Source organism: Bactrocera tryoni, chromosome 2 (assembly GCF_016617805.1).
Source record: "Bactrocera tryoni isolate S06 chromosome 2, CSIRO_BtryS06_freeze2, whole genome shotgun sequence".
NCBI classification, from domain to species: domain Eukaryota; kingdom Metazoa; phylum Arthropoda; class Insecta; order Diptera; family Tephritidae; genus Bactrocera; species Bactrocera tryoni.
The window spans coordinates 19,303,153-19,321,277 of record NC_052500.1 but is presented as its reverse complement, the minus strand read 5'-3'; the positions used below and the strand labels follow the sequence as shown (position 1 = coordinate 19,321,277).

At 39.5% G+C, this 18,125-nt stretch overlaps 1 protein-coding gene across 1 annotated transcript in view; it reads left to right on the top strand.

Moving 5' to 3' along the window:
• Positions 1 to 16,898, top strand: part of LOC120768548 (kinesin-like protein CG14535) — a 70,813-nt gene extending 53,915 nt beyond the window's left edge. Inside the window, exons 2-13 of the mRNA XM_040095290.1 lie at positions 7,166 to 7,340; positions 7,864 to 8,073; positions 8,209 to 8,302; positions 8,537 to 8,740; positions 10,146 to 10,340; positions 10,510 to 10,730; positions 11,138 to 11,267; positions 11,732 to 11,992; positions 12,112 to 13,597; positions 13,699 to 13,806; positions 13,914 to 14,096; positions 14,285 to 16,898. Of these exons, the coding sequence (XP_039951224.1) occupies positions 7,166 to 7,340; positions 7,864 to 8,073; positions 8,209 to 8,302; positions 8,537 to 8,740; positions 10,146 to 10,340; positions 10,510 to 10,730; positions 11,138 to 11,267; positions 11,732 to 11,992; positions 12,112 to 13,597; positions 13,699 to 13,806; positions 13,914 to 14,096; positions 14,285 to 14,858 (3,841 nt within the window). The 3' untranslated portion in view covers positions 14,859 to 16,898. The remainder of the gene's footprint in view (positions 1 to 7,165; positions 7,341 to 7,863; positions 8,074 to 8,208; positions 8,303 to 8,536; positions 8,741 to 10,145; positions 10,341 to 10,509; positions 10,731 to 11,137; positions 11,268 to 11,731; positions 11,993 to 12,111; positions 13,598 to 13,698; positions 13,807 to 13,913; positions 14,097 to 14,284) is intronic.
• Positions 16,899 to 18,125: the final 1,227 nt, after the last annotated feature.

Sequence of the window (18,125 nt, the reverse complement as noted above, 5' to 3'; positions counted from 1 at the left end):
ATCTTGGTGGAATACATAGTAATTTGGTAGTCATGGTAGTGTAGAAAATCTATTGTAGAAAATTTATAAAACATTCCGTTCACAGTTCCAGTTCAATATGTAGGGCCAGATTAACAAAAAAGACTTTTAAGAAGACTAGATAAAACTAATATCTTTATAGAGAAGCTTTTTCTCATCAGACATACACTTGAAAGTTTTAAAAGTCTGCCGAGCTACAAACGACGTGTGGGAACCACTTCTTCTCAATAAGTCTCTGTTCGACCCCGGTCTGATTTTGAACTCACGAGCATCCAGATTGTAGTCTACTCGGCTATAGCGGCTTTTAGTACTATAAAAGCCACTACTAAAGTCGGTGAGCGGTCAAAAAAATCTCGTAAGACTTTCCAAGTTCAATGTGCCAGGCACAAAACGTTTCTTTAGCTCTGGAAGCCTGTTGAATAACTTCTCTTCTTTTTCCGTCCATCTGTCTATGCAATCGATAACTTCAGAAAAAATTTAAATTAAGATACATAACTGTAAGGACACCTGTTGGTTAACCAGCTAATAACCAAATAAAAAATTGGACAATGGACGTGGCACCTTTAGGAAATGAAAATCGAACAGCAACCACGTCTAGTTTTTATATAACTCAACTTCTGATTCTTTCATTTTCAGTATACAAATCAAACACCAATAAATATATCGAGTTAAAACTTTGCACAAGTAGTGCCCTTAAAGTATTTAATCTTATGATCAAAATTTAATGAAATTAACTTTTCAAGGACCCAGAGACCAAAGGTCTAGAGTCTAGACTCTAGACATTTGACTGATTTTTTTATCGCACATATGGAGCAATCTTTGAGTTCTATCTGGTATTGAAATTCGGAGAGAATATTTTTGTGTTGACAGCATGATCTGTTCTTGACAATAGTAATTTTGTAAATCGAAAATGGGTTACATCGGGTCAACTCCCTACTTATACCTACCTGATATAAATATCTTCGAACTTCCCGTTGACTTTATAGCGTATCTATCGGAAAATATACAAGAAATCTTCTTTAAAATCGGAAATAATCTATTTCTATAATACTATATCTTATTGCCTGAGATTGTAAATAATGATTACAATACCTCCTACTTTTAATAAAAATATATACGAAAATCCCATATAAATATCACTTTACCTTGCGAGAGTATAAAATTTTCGGTGACACACGAACTTAGCCTTTGATTTATCCTCCCAACTACTCTAAAACTATGTATATGAATCCTTTATTTTCAATTTCGGATTCAAAATTTCCCCCAAGCAACTTGTTGATCCTTTCTTCATCAGATCAATCAGATTATGCTCTCGCTTAGATTTTCAGTTTCTGATTCTTTCTTTCTGATGCCATCGTAGTTGGTGAAAGTATTAGCAGCTTCTTATTTTTCTACCACAAGCTGGCAAAAATGCGCTCACAAGTGTTTTAGTTTTGACCGACCAAACGCAGAACCAGCGCTGGCCAAGCATACGCCAAACCCAGCTACCTAGTTATAGAATAGAAGAGGATACGAGAACACTCGCCCCCATTCTACCGATAGAAGCTTACTGTCCCTCTCCTTCTACGGCTTCTTTCCCCCCACAACTCCCTCGCCGGTATATGGGCAGAGAAGCATGATCCATGTGATCCGGTGGTATAAAGTCAAAGTGAGTGAAGTTAAAAGAGTCAGATACTCTTAGTCTGATAGCAACTTTCGCAGCCATACACTTTTCGACAATCTACGGATACTATGTGCAAGATGACTTTAAGTGCCATGGTTGAAGTGGACCTTAGTGCACCACATTTCACAAAGAGCGCCGCCGTTGGACACTATCGAATTTCTTTGCAAGTGTGGTATTTTCTAGAGCCCTTCACCACATAAAGAAAACATAGAATATAATGGGCTTGTCTATGGTGTCTCTTCAATATTCGACTTCCATAAAAGGATGAGTCCTAGATATTATATATCATTGTTTCCGCCAGTTGCAGACGAATGTCTTCCATTTGTTGCAGCAGTTTAAAAGAAAACCTGGGGCATCAAGCGTATAAACCGCGATATGAGTTACGCAATTTCCAAACTATATGTAGAGCCGCTGATATTACCAACCTAAAAATGCATATTAAATTATTTAGCCAATTCAACCACTTTTTATGGCACCGCCTTGTTGACTTTTCTTTCAAAAACAAAAATTGGAGCAATGACATTGACTTCTAATTCTTTCCGCCCAAATGCCAGCACACAACAATTTCTGATATTAAAATCGACGTCAAAGCATAGAAAAACGATAATAAACCACAAAGCATAAAGAAAGCTAAAACACCTCGCTGCCTTCATGCGTTCGGGAAATCATGCACTTTTCACCGAATTCCCACACACTTGCCGGCATAACTTAACCCCTTTTTTGGCTCTTTTGCTTAAAGCGCCGAACAATGATATATTTTTTTCCAAAACCGGCAGCAGCGATGTGATATGCAAGCTTAGCAGTCAAAGCGCGCAATCTCATAGCTGGTGGAAAAAACAGCCTTTGTGTTTGCTCAGCTCACCGCTCTTTTTTGCACACACGCACATCAAACGGCTTTGCCTTGTGCCAGAGCGCTGGCTTTTCTTGCTTTGCCGCCACCAGAGCAGACTGCTTTGGCTTTAATATTTGGGGCCGCCATCGCTGCGGCTGGCAGTATCACGCTTTCATGCAAAGAACTCGCTTCAACGCCTAAATGTATGCTAGACTGTTTTGTAGTTATCATTGTTATGTATGCGTGTGTGTATGTGTGCCTGTAAGACTGTCTGCTGCTTATCACTGCTTTTGTGGCATTCGCTTTGCTGCGTAGCATAACCAACGAAAACGCAACTGAGCCTCGGTGCTCTGGTGGTGTGAATCCTTTGAAATGTGTGAGCAGCTAGTTGGCAGGCAGTCGAATTCGGTGTTACTTTTCTTTTGTTGGTAATGTTGTTGTTGTTCGTTTTGGTTGTTTTTTTGGAAGTTTCACTTTTTTCTGCCCCTATCATTTGTATCTCCACATTCTTTGTGCGCATATCTCTCTATTGGTTAGTTGCCTCTCTTGACAATACTTGTCTTCTGTGCTTTGAAGTATTGAAAATTGATCTCCAGCAAAGTGGAGAAGTGCATAAGTGAAACAAAAACAAAACATTTTCATGTTGATGTTTGAAACTTGAATTTAGAGTTGTTTGATGCATTCTTTTCTATACCTTCTTTCAATATACAAGTATGTGCTTTAAGATAGCATTTTTTTGAAGCTCATAATGTTTTTCTAGCTTTTATTTGACGATGTACCAGTCTAAATGATTCTGAATGTTTAGCTCGATCCATAAATCAGCGCTATATTGAACCTTGAAATCAAACCAATTCCTTATTGTAATCAAATTTTCAACGATCACAATATATTCTTATTTTATATGTACTAACACTACCGCATTTGCCTGCTGGTTGAGCAAGTTAAATATATAGTAGACTCCACCGAGGCTCAACTATATTTATATTATTATATGTATATTTAAATATTTGCTTGTCGATTTATTATCTACAAGTAGCTACAAACACAAATTTCTCTCCTTTCTGGAGACTAATTGTAGGGTGGTGCCTACTATGGCTAGTTAAGCTGCTCATAGCTAGTAAGTGCAAAGAATATCCTTTTTGTAGGTTAATCGTGAAATAGGATATTAGATCCACTAAGAGATCAAAACATTCTTTCATTACCTTTGATGAAACCCCAAGACTATTGGGCCAAGAGATCACTAAATTCTATCAAAGCCACATAATTTTAATGTCTGTATACTTGTATATAAATTTTGCCTTGCTGTAAGCACACTCTTTGCCAGAACAAGCAGGCTTGCTGTAATGTTATCTCCACTTGGAATACACTGCAAAGGCCTGGTAGACGAAAGGCGATTCTGGCTATCACCCCCTCTAACCTGATTATTTTGTTTAGATTCATCCATGCAGCTCATTCCTACGTCCCTGACCACCTCAACCCTTTTATAAGTCTTTTCTAGTAGGGATTCTGAAATATTGGTCGCTTATTTCTATAGAATTTTAAAAATCCGTGGTATTGAGTAGAAACTGGAAACTCTTAAGTAAGCATTTAAGATTGTCCTTTATTATAAGCGGCTAAGGAGGAGGATTCCCACAGCCTATGAGCTGCCTTCTGAACAAGCCTGTATTTTTGCCAAATACAGTTGAAGAAAAAACTTGACTTGATGACAAGCTTACGGACACTGCGCCTAGAAAATCAACCATCTCGGATTGTTATGATACGAGTATGTTTATACTTGGTGAAATGAGCACGGAAATCGGTGAACGCAGAGGGCGAACAAAAGAGGTTATTACGGATGAAAACATCAAAAAAATGCACAAAAAAAAATGTTGGACTACCGTAAAGTGAAGTTGTTAGAGATAACTGGTACTATAAATTCACTATCTATCCAATACTAATCTTACTATCAAATGAACGTGTACATCATACTATTCGCGAGTATTTTAATATAAGAAAGCTCTGTGCAATGGGGGTGTCGCGCGGGATCATTTTTCACCATAAACAAGGGCGAGTTGGTGATACGGAACTGTGTTTGAAGATATTCAAGCGTAATAAAGCCGAGTTTTTGTGTCAATATATGACAATGGACGAAGCATGGCTCCATCATTTCACTCCAAAGTCCAATCCACAGACATCCGCGACACAAGTTAATAAAAACGATGGCAAAAATCCATGAATTGGGTTTTGAATTGATTGCGCATTCACTGTATTCTAGAGACATGGCTCTTAATGCCTTTTTTCTGTTCTCAGATTTCAAAAATCGCTCGCTGGGAAGAAATTTTCGTCGAAAGAAGAGATGGTCGCCGAAAGGCTTATTTTGAAGCAAATGAAAAATTATAATACAAAAATTTTAGCAAAAAGTTGAAGGGTCACTATAGTCCTCCTTGAAGGGGACTATGTTGAAAAATAACAATAATTGTTCGAAAAAAATGTGGTTTACTATGATAGGCCGCCGACTTTTCAATTGACCTGTTACCAGCTGTTTTTATATGCAATTATTTTGCATTATTAGCCACGATACCAATATACCGTATGTCGGCGTAAAACCTAGGCATATTAGAAGTGGCACCATATCTACTATGAATATACTTTGCTTCGCATTTCCTTTTGCCTCTAATATAGGTACATACTATACATATATGTATATCTTCCACATTTATCTAAGCCATTCACATTACATCTGAATACCTTTCCAAAGTTTCTGCTGTACACTCATATCAGCTCACATGTACTTAGTACATACATACATACTTGTATGTGCATTTTCACATCCTCTATGCAATGCTCCGTTCCTCTTCTGAAAAGGTTTCGTTCCGCGTGTTAATGTTGTGTGTTAATTAATGTCATTAACATCATGTCTAATACGGTTATTATGTTGGGGAATCATAATTGTGTTTTGGGATTTTTTTGTTTTTGGTTTGTTGTAGTTATGTTCAGTTCATTTCACCCATAACTAACGGTTTTGTGCGGCTGAGACAACGCTTTTGGGTATTTCTGCCGGCACACACACACATTTCGTAGCGAAAAGTAGGATAAAAGTTGTCTGGACTTAGATATTATTTTTCAACAGCCAGACGGCCAAATAGAAAGAAATTAATAAATGTTGTGCTCATGTTGGAGAACACAGGTGGGAATAAGGATATAATAAAGCACAAAGTATTTGGTCATGTAGTTATCTAGATTTCTAAAAATTTAAAATGTGTTTTAAATTTTGGAACGAAGCTTAAAAGATGAGCTTTAAGAGAGCTAAGTTGTATGAATTAACTGCCAAAATTATCGGCAGATTTTGAAATTTATCGGTCTTAAATATATATAAAACTATTTTTGGCGACAGCTAACGAAATTAAAAAGCTGATTTACAAGCGTAGTTAGGTTAGGTTCGGTACGATGTCTGAACTAGAGTTCGCACTTGAACTACTATATGCAGATCTTCGTGAAGCCATAAAAAGTAGAACTCCATTGCGATCTTATAAGTCATCAAACCTTGTAGTCAATGCAAATTTGCTCAGGCATTTCATTTCTATTTACACCTTCTTGGTGGGATATCTCAAAGGGGAAGCTCCTAGGTGGTTGAGAATTTATATCTCCAACGTGGGACAATTAAGAAAGAAATCTTGACATGTTTTCTTTCGAATGTAATCTTACTAAGGACAAAGAACTCACTGGACTGTTGCGGTCGATATTGGACCAAAAAGATCTTACGACAACCCATAAACCGATAGTTTTCCTCGAATTCCAACTATCCATAGGTAGAACACATGACGAGAGAGGAACGCCGACAGGGGCTAGGAGTTACCTCGAGTTGCGCTGTGCCTAGGGCACTCCTACTATTCTTATTACAAAGTCATAATGAGGTTAGGCATTTCTTATTTGTCTTGTAAACGTGGGATAATCAAGAAGGCAGCGTTGAGGTGTTTCCTTCTCATCTTTCTCCATACATTTCCAGCAAATTCTTTACCTTACAGGACGCGAATAGATCAATACCCTGTTAGAGCCTCCAAATTTAAAGAGAACCTAGCCTTACCGAGGACAAAGAGCTCACTAGATCTTTTGCGATCGATGTTGGGTAAAAAGGAACCGTGAAACAGCGAACGAACCCATGGTAACACAGTGCAGTCCAAGCTCTCACGATGAGAGACACATTCTCCTGATAGCGCGGCTGGGGTGCCTTTCCTTGCCAACTAGTCAGCTTTTCAGTTATCTGCGATTCCGTTGCGGCCTGGCAGCTACGCAAGGCTTAGCACAAAGTGACTTGGTGTCATTGAAAACGAGGTTAGACATTCTTTAACCAGCTCTGATCGCACGGCTGGTGAGATCAAGGCTAGTATCACCACACTGCTTTCAGAGTGGACAGTCACTTCTCAGAAGGAGGCTGCACTCCAGAGTAAGAGGGTATATCATTCGAGTTGAATTTAGTTCCTCTAGCAGAGAAATATTCTACTCATGTTTGATTTTCTTTTGTCTCCTATTCTATCAAAACACAATGTTTTAGACTTACTTTATCAGGGTCCATAAGTCACTTTAGGATTTTTTCAACACCGTAACATAACATTAAAGCTTACTTAAAATTTATAAATATTGATTTCACTAACCTCAATAATTTCTTCCCATAGGGCCGCACAAAAACTCGCACAAACTCACAATTCGACGAAAAGTCGCACCGCCGAACTGCCAAACGCCAGCGCGCGAAATGGTGGGTTCTGTGGCGCGCTACAGCGGGCGCCACCGCCCATGCCACCCGGTTTGGCGCGTCGACTTGCGAACAAGGAAAACTACGGTATCGGCAAGGTAAGTAAAAACAAAGCATAACTTAAGTACTTAAGCATACATATACATATGTAACTAAGTACCTAAGCAACTAAGTATGTAGTCGCGTAAGCAGTAAAGTATAGCATAACAAAGTCGGCTATTGCATGACGTGTGCCATAAAAACGCGATCCAATTACCGTCTGCGATTTACCGCTAATCATATCGGTCTGTCAACAGCGAAGCTAGACATTATGCGAGGTGGCGGCGCAGCGCCTGCCCATTATGAAGTTAAAACATAAATCTAATTTAAATTGCAATCCGCAGCAATTAAGATCACAATCAACGGCGCTACTGTATGAGCGCTTCACAGTGTTGCCAGTCATAAGTGGCGTAGACTAGTATATAGTACATAGCACAAATATGCGACATTAGTCATAATAAACTCGTTGCAAACCGTTTTTTGCTCACATAATTTATTTTTCCGTTTCTCTATTTAATTTTCTTGCTTTAATTTTTATTTATTTTGCATTTGCACTTGAATTTTGTGCTTCGTGCTTTTCAGGTTAAGGTGATGTTGCGTGTCTCGGACGCCCACACGGACGCGGAACACCCGCACTTCATGGCCGTCGATAAGAAGAAACGTCAAGTGACGCTGACAGATCCGTCGGCAGCGAGCGCCGTCGCGGCCTCGACGTCGCAGGAACGCGGTCCCATGGTGGCCGCGCCGAAAATGTTCGCCTTCGATAGCCTCTTCACGGCGGAGGATCAACAGGTGAGTGTACGCAATCGTCAGCAACACGCGAAAGTTCTTAAAGTCGCAATTTATCAAGCGCCAAGTCATTATTTAAAACTTTTACTTTACTCATGCGTTCGCTTTCGGCGTCTTTCTTTTTTTTCTCGTCCACAGTCCGATATCTGTGCTTCCGCTTTGTCTGAGGTGATACCCGCCGTATTGGAAGGTTCAGACGGCTGTCTACTCACGATTGGTTATCCGAATTCCGGTAAGTTTCCGCTTTTACTTTATCATTTTTATACTTTGTGCTCTGCGCTTACTAACGGGAAATGTGCAATAAATTCTAGATTAATCGTAATCTCAACACGCTTATCGCACATATTTCTTCCTCACTTTTTTTTCTTGTTTTGTAATTCGCCATTATGTTTCATTGTCTCTTTTGCTTACTTTTTCTCGTTTTGTGTTTATTTTTGTGCAATTTCTTTTTTTCGTCGTTGCACAGGTCAACCGAAAACCATGTTGGGTGGCGTGAACCCGCCCACCGAATTAGGTGCTATTCCTTGCGCCATTTCGTGGCTGTACAAGGGCATTAATGAGCGGCGTCAGAAGAGTGGCGCGCGCTTTTCGGTGCGCGTCAGTGCGCTGGGTGTCAGCGCCACGAAACCGGACTCAAGCTCGAAGGATTTGTTGGCGGCGCATGCGACTGGTGAGTAGCGGAGCGTGTTTCAGATATGTGTATTAGTTAACTTACTTTAAGTTCGGAGATTAATAGCTTCACTGCATTGACACTGCAGTAATTTGTACGCTTGTATTACAGAGTTCTTTTTTTTTTAACAAATTTATTGACAGTTGTAAGAAAGTCATAAAAAGGACGTTATACTCCTTGAAAGCAAAAGGAAGGGAGATGAAATCGTATTGTATGTAGGCTTCTAAACGTCTAACTTTTTTGGAAAATAATTTTGTACTCTTCGTCTACTAGAGAATTTTTATCTATATATAGAGAATATACTACTTAAGGTACTCTAGGTAAATCTACCAAGCTTCTCAGGGAGCATGTTTTATTGTTTTCCTTGTTCGGCTCTGATATCCAGGGTGAGATCTACTGATCAAGTTACACCAAGAAAGGAAATGAGATATTAAGAATCTTTCTGAAAACTTAGAAGACTTCACCGACCATAAATTTAGGCTTTTAACATAATTGCATCGAGCTAAATAGTTCATAGGGGTTTTGAAGATTTTTCACTTCAAAAGTTTTCAGTTCTATGTTCTGTTGCCTTGGTAAAGACTCCAACAAAGGCCTTCCAGAATAATTACCATAGCTCTATTGATCTAGCTAAGCTGTGAAAAAATCGGTTAGATCTTGTAATCTCTCAGTCTGGCAAAATGAATTCCAGACGACTTATGCTGTTTGGATTTGCGGTGAGTCTTGGATCTATACTCATGATCCGGAAACAGGCAAAGGTAAGCCGAAGCCGAAAAAACCACGTCAAAGCAGGTCAAAAATCAAGATATTGTTGACAGTTTTCTTCGGTTGTCGAGGTGTGGTGCACTCCAAATTTCTTCCGAGCGGCCACACTGTCAACAATGAATACTACTGGAGTCATGCGTCGTTTCCACTAAGCTATTCGTATAAAAAGGCCGGAGTTATGGACCGACAATACCGTCGCAGACTGTATTGATTCTCCGTGAGTTTTTCGCCAAATGTTCGACCAATATCGTGCCGCAATCACCGTATTCGCCTGATTTAGCTCCGTGTGGCTCTTCAGCGGGGAAACCGTTTTGTGTCAATTGAAGACATGAGACAAGAATCGCTACGTGTATTGAAGACTATTCCGGAAATTGACTTTAACAACTGTTTCAAGGATTGGAAGAAACGTTGCCACAAGTGTTTTGGTGTCAAGGGGAACTACTTTGAGGGGGACGACATAGACTTTGAAGAATAAATTAAGAATTTTAAAGTTATGAACAAAGTCTAACTCATAGTAGCATATCCACAGCATTTCGTAACCATTCAAGATTTATCACTTTAACTCTTTAAAAATCCAATAAACCTATTCTATCTACTTTTCGTCAACTCTACTATGTCTTTCAAACTCTCATCCAACGCACAGAATCCGACGACTCTCCGGGCGTGTATTTACGTGATGACTTCCTTGGCGGACCCACCGAATTGCGTGCGCCCACCGCCGAACGTGCCGCATTGTTCCTAGATGCCGCACTCGCCGGACGACCACAAGGCGGTCTGGAGCCGGCCATGATATTCACACTGCACGTCTACCAGTACAGCTTATCGCGCAAAGGCGGCGGTAAGTACCTGCATCACTTCTTTGTACTCAATATATAGTAGTGGTAGTCGCCGCAGCGGCTGCAAAATAATTGGAATTCCAATAATGCAACGCTGAACACTCTAGACTTTTCGTGCTAAAATTTTAATGCACTTATTTTCATTCGAATTCACACAATTCATCCGCACAGTGGCCGGTGGACGCAGTCGTTTGCATCTCATCGATTTGGGTGGCTGTGCCAACCGCAATGGGGGACTGCCGCTCTCCGGCATCGGCAACATACTGTTGGCGATATTGAGTGGACAACGGCATCCGCCGAATAAGGACCATCCATTGACGCCGCTGTTGAAAGATTGTCTGGCGCCGTTGACGTGTCATGTCGCCATAATGGCGCACGTGATGCACACACAGGTAAGTGAGTGTTGCAAGGTGAACGGTTGATGTCGAAATTGTGGTGGTCGGAGTATGTAATAACGGGTTCACTGTTGTTGTGCGTAATTGGTATGCTCTTAAGCGGTGTTTTCGAGTGTACCAACTCCAACGGCTCCAGCCGTTGCTGCACTGAGCTGCTTAATTGCACAACAATTTCATAATGAAAGTGCCGACTGCACGACTTACGTCGGCTAACTGACTGACTGAGTGGTTGGTCAATTTATTGCACATTCATAAAATCACACTCGTCGCACGAGCTCGATGGGACCATTCATTTGCGTCACAATGAGAATGACAAATGACTTTCAATTTGCATGACTTCCTCCCCTAATGTTGTTGTTTTTTTCGTTTTCGTTTTTGTTGTTTTGCTCTTTTCTTCCTCGCAGTCGCATACGGATGCATTGACAACGATACAATTGGCCTCACGCATACATCGCATGCGTCGGCGTAAACACCGTTTTCCGATGCCAAGTGACAAGACCGGTGTGGGAGGATTGGCGGCCGGCGTTAATGGAGGTAAGTCGTTGAGAGCAGCGTTGAATTCTATTAGTGGGATGAGTAATCGCTTGGAGGGAGTATTTAAAAGTTGCCAGATTTTGGGTGTGTAAAAATCTGGGCTCGTTTCAAATACATAGCATAGACAGATGTGATGCTATATTTTGAATTTTTTCTTTCTGGATGTCGCTAAATCCTGGCGGAGATGCCAGCCGCTATTAACATTGAGAGCTTTTTTGAGTATGATAAAGACAGCCTTCTGATTTAGATACCGGACTCACAAGAAGCTCATAAAATGTAACAAAAACCCGTGAGCTCGGCGTGAGCTCCAAAAAACACATTCTAAAAGTAGTCGGGTCTCTTCCAAACTAAAATGTTGTGGAGTTTTAAAGCCAACTTCTTGTCTTAACGAGCTCTTCCTTACCCTTTTCGTCTCTTTTTGAGCACCGCATTTCTTTACCAATACAAAATTTGTCATTTCTTAGGTCATCAATCAACTGGTTCTTCGGCTGGCTCTGGCGCAGATCCCTCCAGCTCTGAATTATCCGCCGATACAGTAATCTACATGGGACCCAGCGACGATGCGACGGATGGTGAACATCCGCCGGTTTATTTGCCCTCGCTCAGCAGTGGTGACAACCGTTGTGTGATGAGCAAAGCGCTAAAAGGTAGTGGCTTGGAGAAACAACAGCAGTCGCCGGCGAAAAGTGCAGCGGGTACATTGAAGAAGACAGCGGCACAAAAAGGTAGTTGAGGGTGATATATTGGCGCAACTATTACTCTACATTCGATATTTTTATTGCACGAGAAATAGTTAAACACTTTCAGTAACGACTTTCCCTACGATTTAACTCTTTCCTTGTAGTCCCTCAAAGTCCCACCATCAATGCGTCCAGTCGTAATGGCAGTCTGAAGCGCGGCCACGTCAACAGTCCCATACCAGCGCAGCAGCAACAACAGTCGCCTCAAGTGAGCACTGCGAACGCTGACCAACAGCAACAGCAGCAGTTCTTTTCACCCGTGCACAGCACGAAATCGCTTACGCATTCAGCCTCCTCACCGAAAATAGTTGCGGGCAGTTTACGGCATCCCGGCATGGCTGGTATGATGTGCTCTAAGGGTTCGAACGTGCCATCGCCCAAAGGTTCGCCGCTCCGACGACCCGGTGTTGGAGGTGGCGCCAGTGTTGTCGCCGCCGCCGCTGATGCGCTAGACTGTCCCGGCAGCCCGATGCGCAAAATAAGCGAGGAACAATGGATTGATGGGCCGCGCGTATCGCGCGCCAAAGTGGCTGAAGCGCGTCACTTGATGCGTGAGGTTAATCATGTGAAACAATGTGAGACCTGGATCGATGGTCCTAAGTCACAGTCAGCACGTTCACTAACCGCCGGCAATCTGCCAACAGCGCCGTCACAAGTGCAAGGCTACGGCTTCATGGATTCGCACAAGAAGTCTATGATACGACAATGGGTGGAGAATCAGACATCGCAGGTCTTCCAAAGCACATCGGCGGCCTCATCGCCTACACATGGTGCTGGCAATGCGGCTCATCGCGACCAGCAGGCACAGCATCTGCGCAACATTACATACCACATGTCACAGCTGAAGCAGAAATCACTCGATGCACCGGAGGATTTGTACGCGACGAGCACAAGACAATTGCAACACCAACAGCACAGCGTACAGCAACCGCAATTGCAGCAACAACATTCACTACCGCTGGAACAACAGTTTCTGTTGTGCGCCAGTGAGGCGGAGTTAGCGCAAGCCATTGCCATGGGTCTTTCCACAGCTGTGAGCACAACGAATGCTTCAGCGCCTGCGGAGATACGCGGCTCGAAGGCTCTGTACCATCAACGACAGTCCAGCGCCACCGGCTCGCTCGGACTTACGCAGCAAATAGCAAAAGATGAGACTGATATACATTCGACGCACTCGCACACCGGTTATGGCACCATTTCACAGCAAGTATACGCTCACGGCAGTGCCGCGGCATCGGAGCATAGCGTTGTTGTGGGTGGTCAACAAAGCGATCGGCAAGCGGATTGTGATGAGGACCAAGACAGTGGTCCATCGGAGGTGCCACCCGCCTTGCCGCTCATCGAGCCATTAGGTTCGCGTGAAATTTCACACGAAAGTCTACATCGCATACTGTCGCGACATGTGTCACGCGAGTCGCTCTACCAACAGCAACAACAACGCGAGCAGCAACAGGAATTACGTCGCCACGAGGAGTTGCAACAAAATGCGCCCTCAAGGCAATCTTCGCATCATTTCTCCCAACACAGCATGGGCATGTCCGATTGTGGACTGCAAGTGACAGAGGAGGAGATAGCGCGCACAATGGGCGGGTGAGTTGTGGCAGCCGATATTAGCGGCCGAACAAAGGCTCTTATTTAACATTAAAACTAACTGTTTCCCTATTCTTCCTTCACTTTTCTACGCTTTGTAGCGAGCATCCACTGGCCGCACTCAGTCACGTTGACAATATGTCCATTGTGTCGAGCTTCAACATGGCCGGCGATGCGTTCAGCGATTGCGCGATGGGTGAAAGAACGAGGTAAGTTGGGTGTTGGTATTTCATTTCTAAAAATGTCTAGTTTTCTTAAAAAATTACTTTTCTTGCCCAGCAATATTTAATATGTACTTTATTTCTTATCTTTTTAGGAACCAATTCGATCAATTAGCGCGTTTACGTGAGATCTTCACCTCACAGCTGGCCATGGCCGAAGTAACGCCAGTCTTCCGCAGTTGCGACGTGGGCAGCGTGTACAGTGAGCCTGCGTATCGCTTCAACACGGGACCGGGTAGTGTGTGTAGTGAACCACCATATAGACCACCGAGTCCGAGGTGAGTTTTTTATATCGAGATTTTATCTCAAAAGTAGCGTAAGTCTCTCAGTCGCAGAAGTAAGCTTACACAAATTCCTTTAGTATAGGTTAAAAGAGTTTTTTCTCAAATGAAAGAAACATCCGAAGTACATGCTTCGGTCGGAAACCAAATTAACATATTTATCTTTTATATCTTCGCATTTTCAGACAACCTTCGCGCAGTCCCAGCCAAGGCAGCTTGCCCAGCCTGAATGGCATAATGCAAATCGCCGGCATGGAACAATATGCTTCGCTGCGTCATCCCGATGGTGCTTCCGATCCGAATTTGCCAAAAGTTGAGAAACCTTTCGTGCTAGAACATGAAGATATCTGCGAAGTTGACGAAAAGTCCGCATTGCTATCACCCTCCAAGCGACCGTCACTGGAGAAAGAGCATCTTCCCGGTGTTGGTGGCGCCACAGTACCCACATCTTCACAAACTCAACTACCATTGCTGCCATTGAATACCTCTTGCGAGGCTTACGACAGTGGACATGACTCGTCTACACCACGCACCTCCAAGCATTCCGGCATTTCACGACGTGCCGAAAGCGGCTACCATAGCGTGGCGACGGCGCGAGATAGTGATGAGAGCAGCTTTACGTCGGGACTCTCCAAAGAACATCACAATCGCATAACAATGGTGAAGAAGAAGCGACAGGATAAGGGCCTCTGCAATTGGCTGATGAACCCCTTCACCTGCACCTATCCAGAGACTGAAGGCGAGATAAGCGATTTTTGAAGAGCGCAGTAAACGGCAGCGAAAGCGAGAGCGTGCCAGGGAGCGGAACTCGAATTTATAACGAAGGTAAATAGAAAACAGTTATTGCGGTAACGAGTAGATGTGGTTAAGAGAAGAATTAGTAAATAGTAAGTGCGGCAAACCCACCAAGAAATTTTTGCGCGCCGTTAGAAACAATAACACGAAAGCATGCCAAATTTTTACTTTAATATAATAATATATTAGTGTTTATTTCCTTTTCGAAATAACTAAAGCCAATGTTTTTATGTGGCAGTTGAAACGGCGACTGATTGTTTTTTAATGGAAATTTTTATTGAACATATGGAAAAAGAAGATTTTTAGCTTCAAAATATTTAGTAAAGGAACAAGAAAAAAACTCAAAACTTTGCAGAATTCATACGTGAAAGCTTAAGTTTCATACACATAAGATAAATGTATTAATATTATAATATGAGGTGTTTTACAGTGAAAGCTTTTAAACTATACGAAAGCTTGAGTAACAGAGAATAGTTAATATTTTTACGATATGCGTTGAAAGCTTTTTATGGTCTATGTAATATTTTTTTTGAGCCTGAAATGTTAGTAACTTGTAATTTTTGCGAAAAAGTGAAATATTGTGCGAAAACATGAAAGCTTACATGCCTGTAATGAAAGCTTTTACAAATAAGTTTGCGGTGATAGCTTACTTTTAATTGTAATACGCAGTTATGATCATATTTTGGTTACTGTTTTTAAAAAATTGCTAATTTATAAAGTTCTAAATCATTCGCGTCGTCCACAAAGCGTTCGTATATAAAATAAATTTTACTACCAAAAGTTGCTTTTCATAATTTTACATAATGCAAATCATTTTAGATACACCTTAAAAGTAACTGCACTTTCACTAAGCGGTTTTTATACGAAAGTTGCTAAAGTGAAATTTTTTGTGAAAGCTTTATATTTAAAAAACCTCATCGAACATCTTCTGCTTCCACTCACTTCATGTAAAACTAGTTTTCTCTGATGCATCTCAAATTTATTTTTTATTTTTTAAAGCTTTCACAGTTACGCAGCGTTGTGCTTTATGATTGAAAAGTTGCATCGAACATTGAAAGTATCCACTCACTCCATTTATAACTAGTTTACTGTGCCCATATCAAATTTAAATTTATTTTATAAAGCTTTCACAGCTACGCGGCATTAAAAGCTTTCATGTTGTTACTAACCGCAAGTTACTGTTAACTCAAATCATATCGCTTAAAAATAATTTCAGCTTTTTGGGTTAAAAGCTTATTTGAAGTGAAAGCTTTCTGCATTTCAAAACATTCCTTACACCCCGAAAGCTTTCCAAAAACACTGTCAACTGTAAATTCCGTTAAAATGTAATTGTAACATATTTTGTACAGCTAACACATACATTACTCGTCTGCTTCTAAAGCTCTTGCCTAACTGTCGCCCTACTGTAAAAATATAGATTTAATGTAATATATAATTTTCAACAGTTGCATTTATGTTTGTTGCCTAACCTCAACACTTTGTGCATTCATTTAAGAAAAATAGCATATTTCATAAAAAGAGCTTTTTGCGAGCTTTTATTATTTTGTTAGTTTTTATTGCGCGTAAGTGATTGTTAAATAATTTTTAACAATTGCATTCGCAAAAATCTTCTTTTAACTAGCGTCTAGCTAAGTCTTTGCTAAGTCCTCAACAGCAACAACAAACCAGTAAATAAAATAAAATATTAAATAAATAAGTTTCTTAATTAAAATTGTTAATACATTTAGCTAAATTTAAGTGTAAACGAGTGCTTTTGTTAGGAAAAAGCGTAAATCGAAAAAAGCTACAAACTATAAATATTAAGTACTAAATAGAAATTTTGTTGCCAGTTTTGCCTATTTAAACTATGTTAAAATTTTGAAATGTTTATCCGAAACTAACTCAACTGATATGAATATACAATGTAACTAATGAAATGAGAAAGTATATAGAAATGCATTTATGTAATATTCGATATATGTAATATTAACTACATGCATACATATAAATATATACATACATATAATTGCTATTATTATTATAATAAATAAAATTTATTACAAAACTTACAAGTGCATAAAAACATATAAAAAAAGGAAATAAATAAAATATACATAAAGTATATGCAAGCAAATCGGTGTAAATGTATGTGTGTGTGGGGAGGAAAAAATTTGAGAAAACTTGATTTTACTTTGGCAAGACAATTAAAAGTTTAAACAAAGTTTTATGCAAAACGCTCAATCCTAACCTCTAAAAAACAACACAAGCATAGAAAATTACCACAGCTTCAAGTGATTGACTTTTTTAATTTTTATTTGAAAACATTTCAAAGTCTTAATTATTTAAGTTTTATTTTCAAAAACTCAACCCTAACCTCTACGAAAAGCAGGTATAAAGAAATCATCACAGCTTCAATTGACTGCTTTTTTATTCAAGTTTTATTTTAAAAATATTTAAAAAAAAATTTTATTTAAGTTTTATTTGTATAAGCTTCAATTTATTTACAAAACACAACCCTAACCTCTAAATTGATTGAGATTTTATTTCAAATTTATTTGAAAGAAATGTTTGAATTTGAATTTTTCAAAAAGTTAAAAAACAAAAATCAAAAATTTTATTTTTAATGAATTGTGGAAAATTTATTTTTTTTTTTTTGAAAAATTTCAAAATTTTACCCTAAATATCCTAAGAGATTCTTTATTTTTTAATTTGATTTTTATTTAGCATTTTTTAATGCTTCTTACTAATCCATTAAAAATACCCCAAATAAATTTCAGAATCAATTTTAATTATTGTTTTTCAGCAAAATAAAATTAAGAAAATCTGATTTTAGCAAAGCACACACATACATACATACATATTCAATTGTTTATATTAGCATATATAAATAAATATTGTATTAAATACCCGTACATATGCATGTATGTATATAAATAAATTTATAATAAATAATAATAATACTAACTATTTCAAATGAAAAATAATTTAAATTTATTATTAAAGCAGCAAGAAAATTTGCTAAAAAAAAATACATACTAACGAAATAACTATTGTCACAAACTAAGAGAGCGAACTGTGGAAATAAATAACAAAAAAATACTTTTTTAAACAAAAAATTTGTTGTTTCTTACTTTTTTTAAACAAAAACATTTTGTGGCTACTTTTTTCTTTCAATTGAATTTCAAAAGCTGTCAAATGTGTCTAAAAAAATTATCTTTCAAGCATGTAAGTATAAACAAAGGAACATTTTAA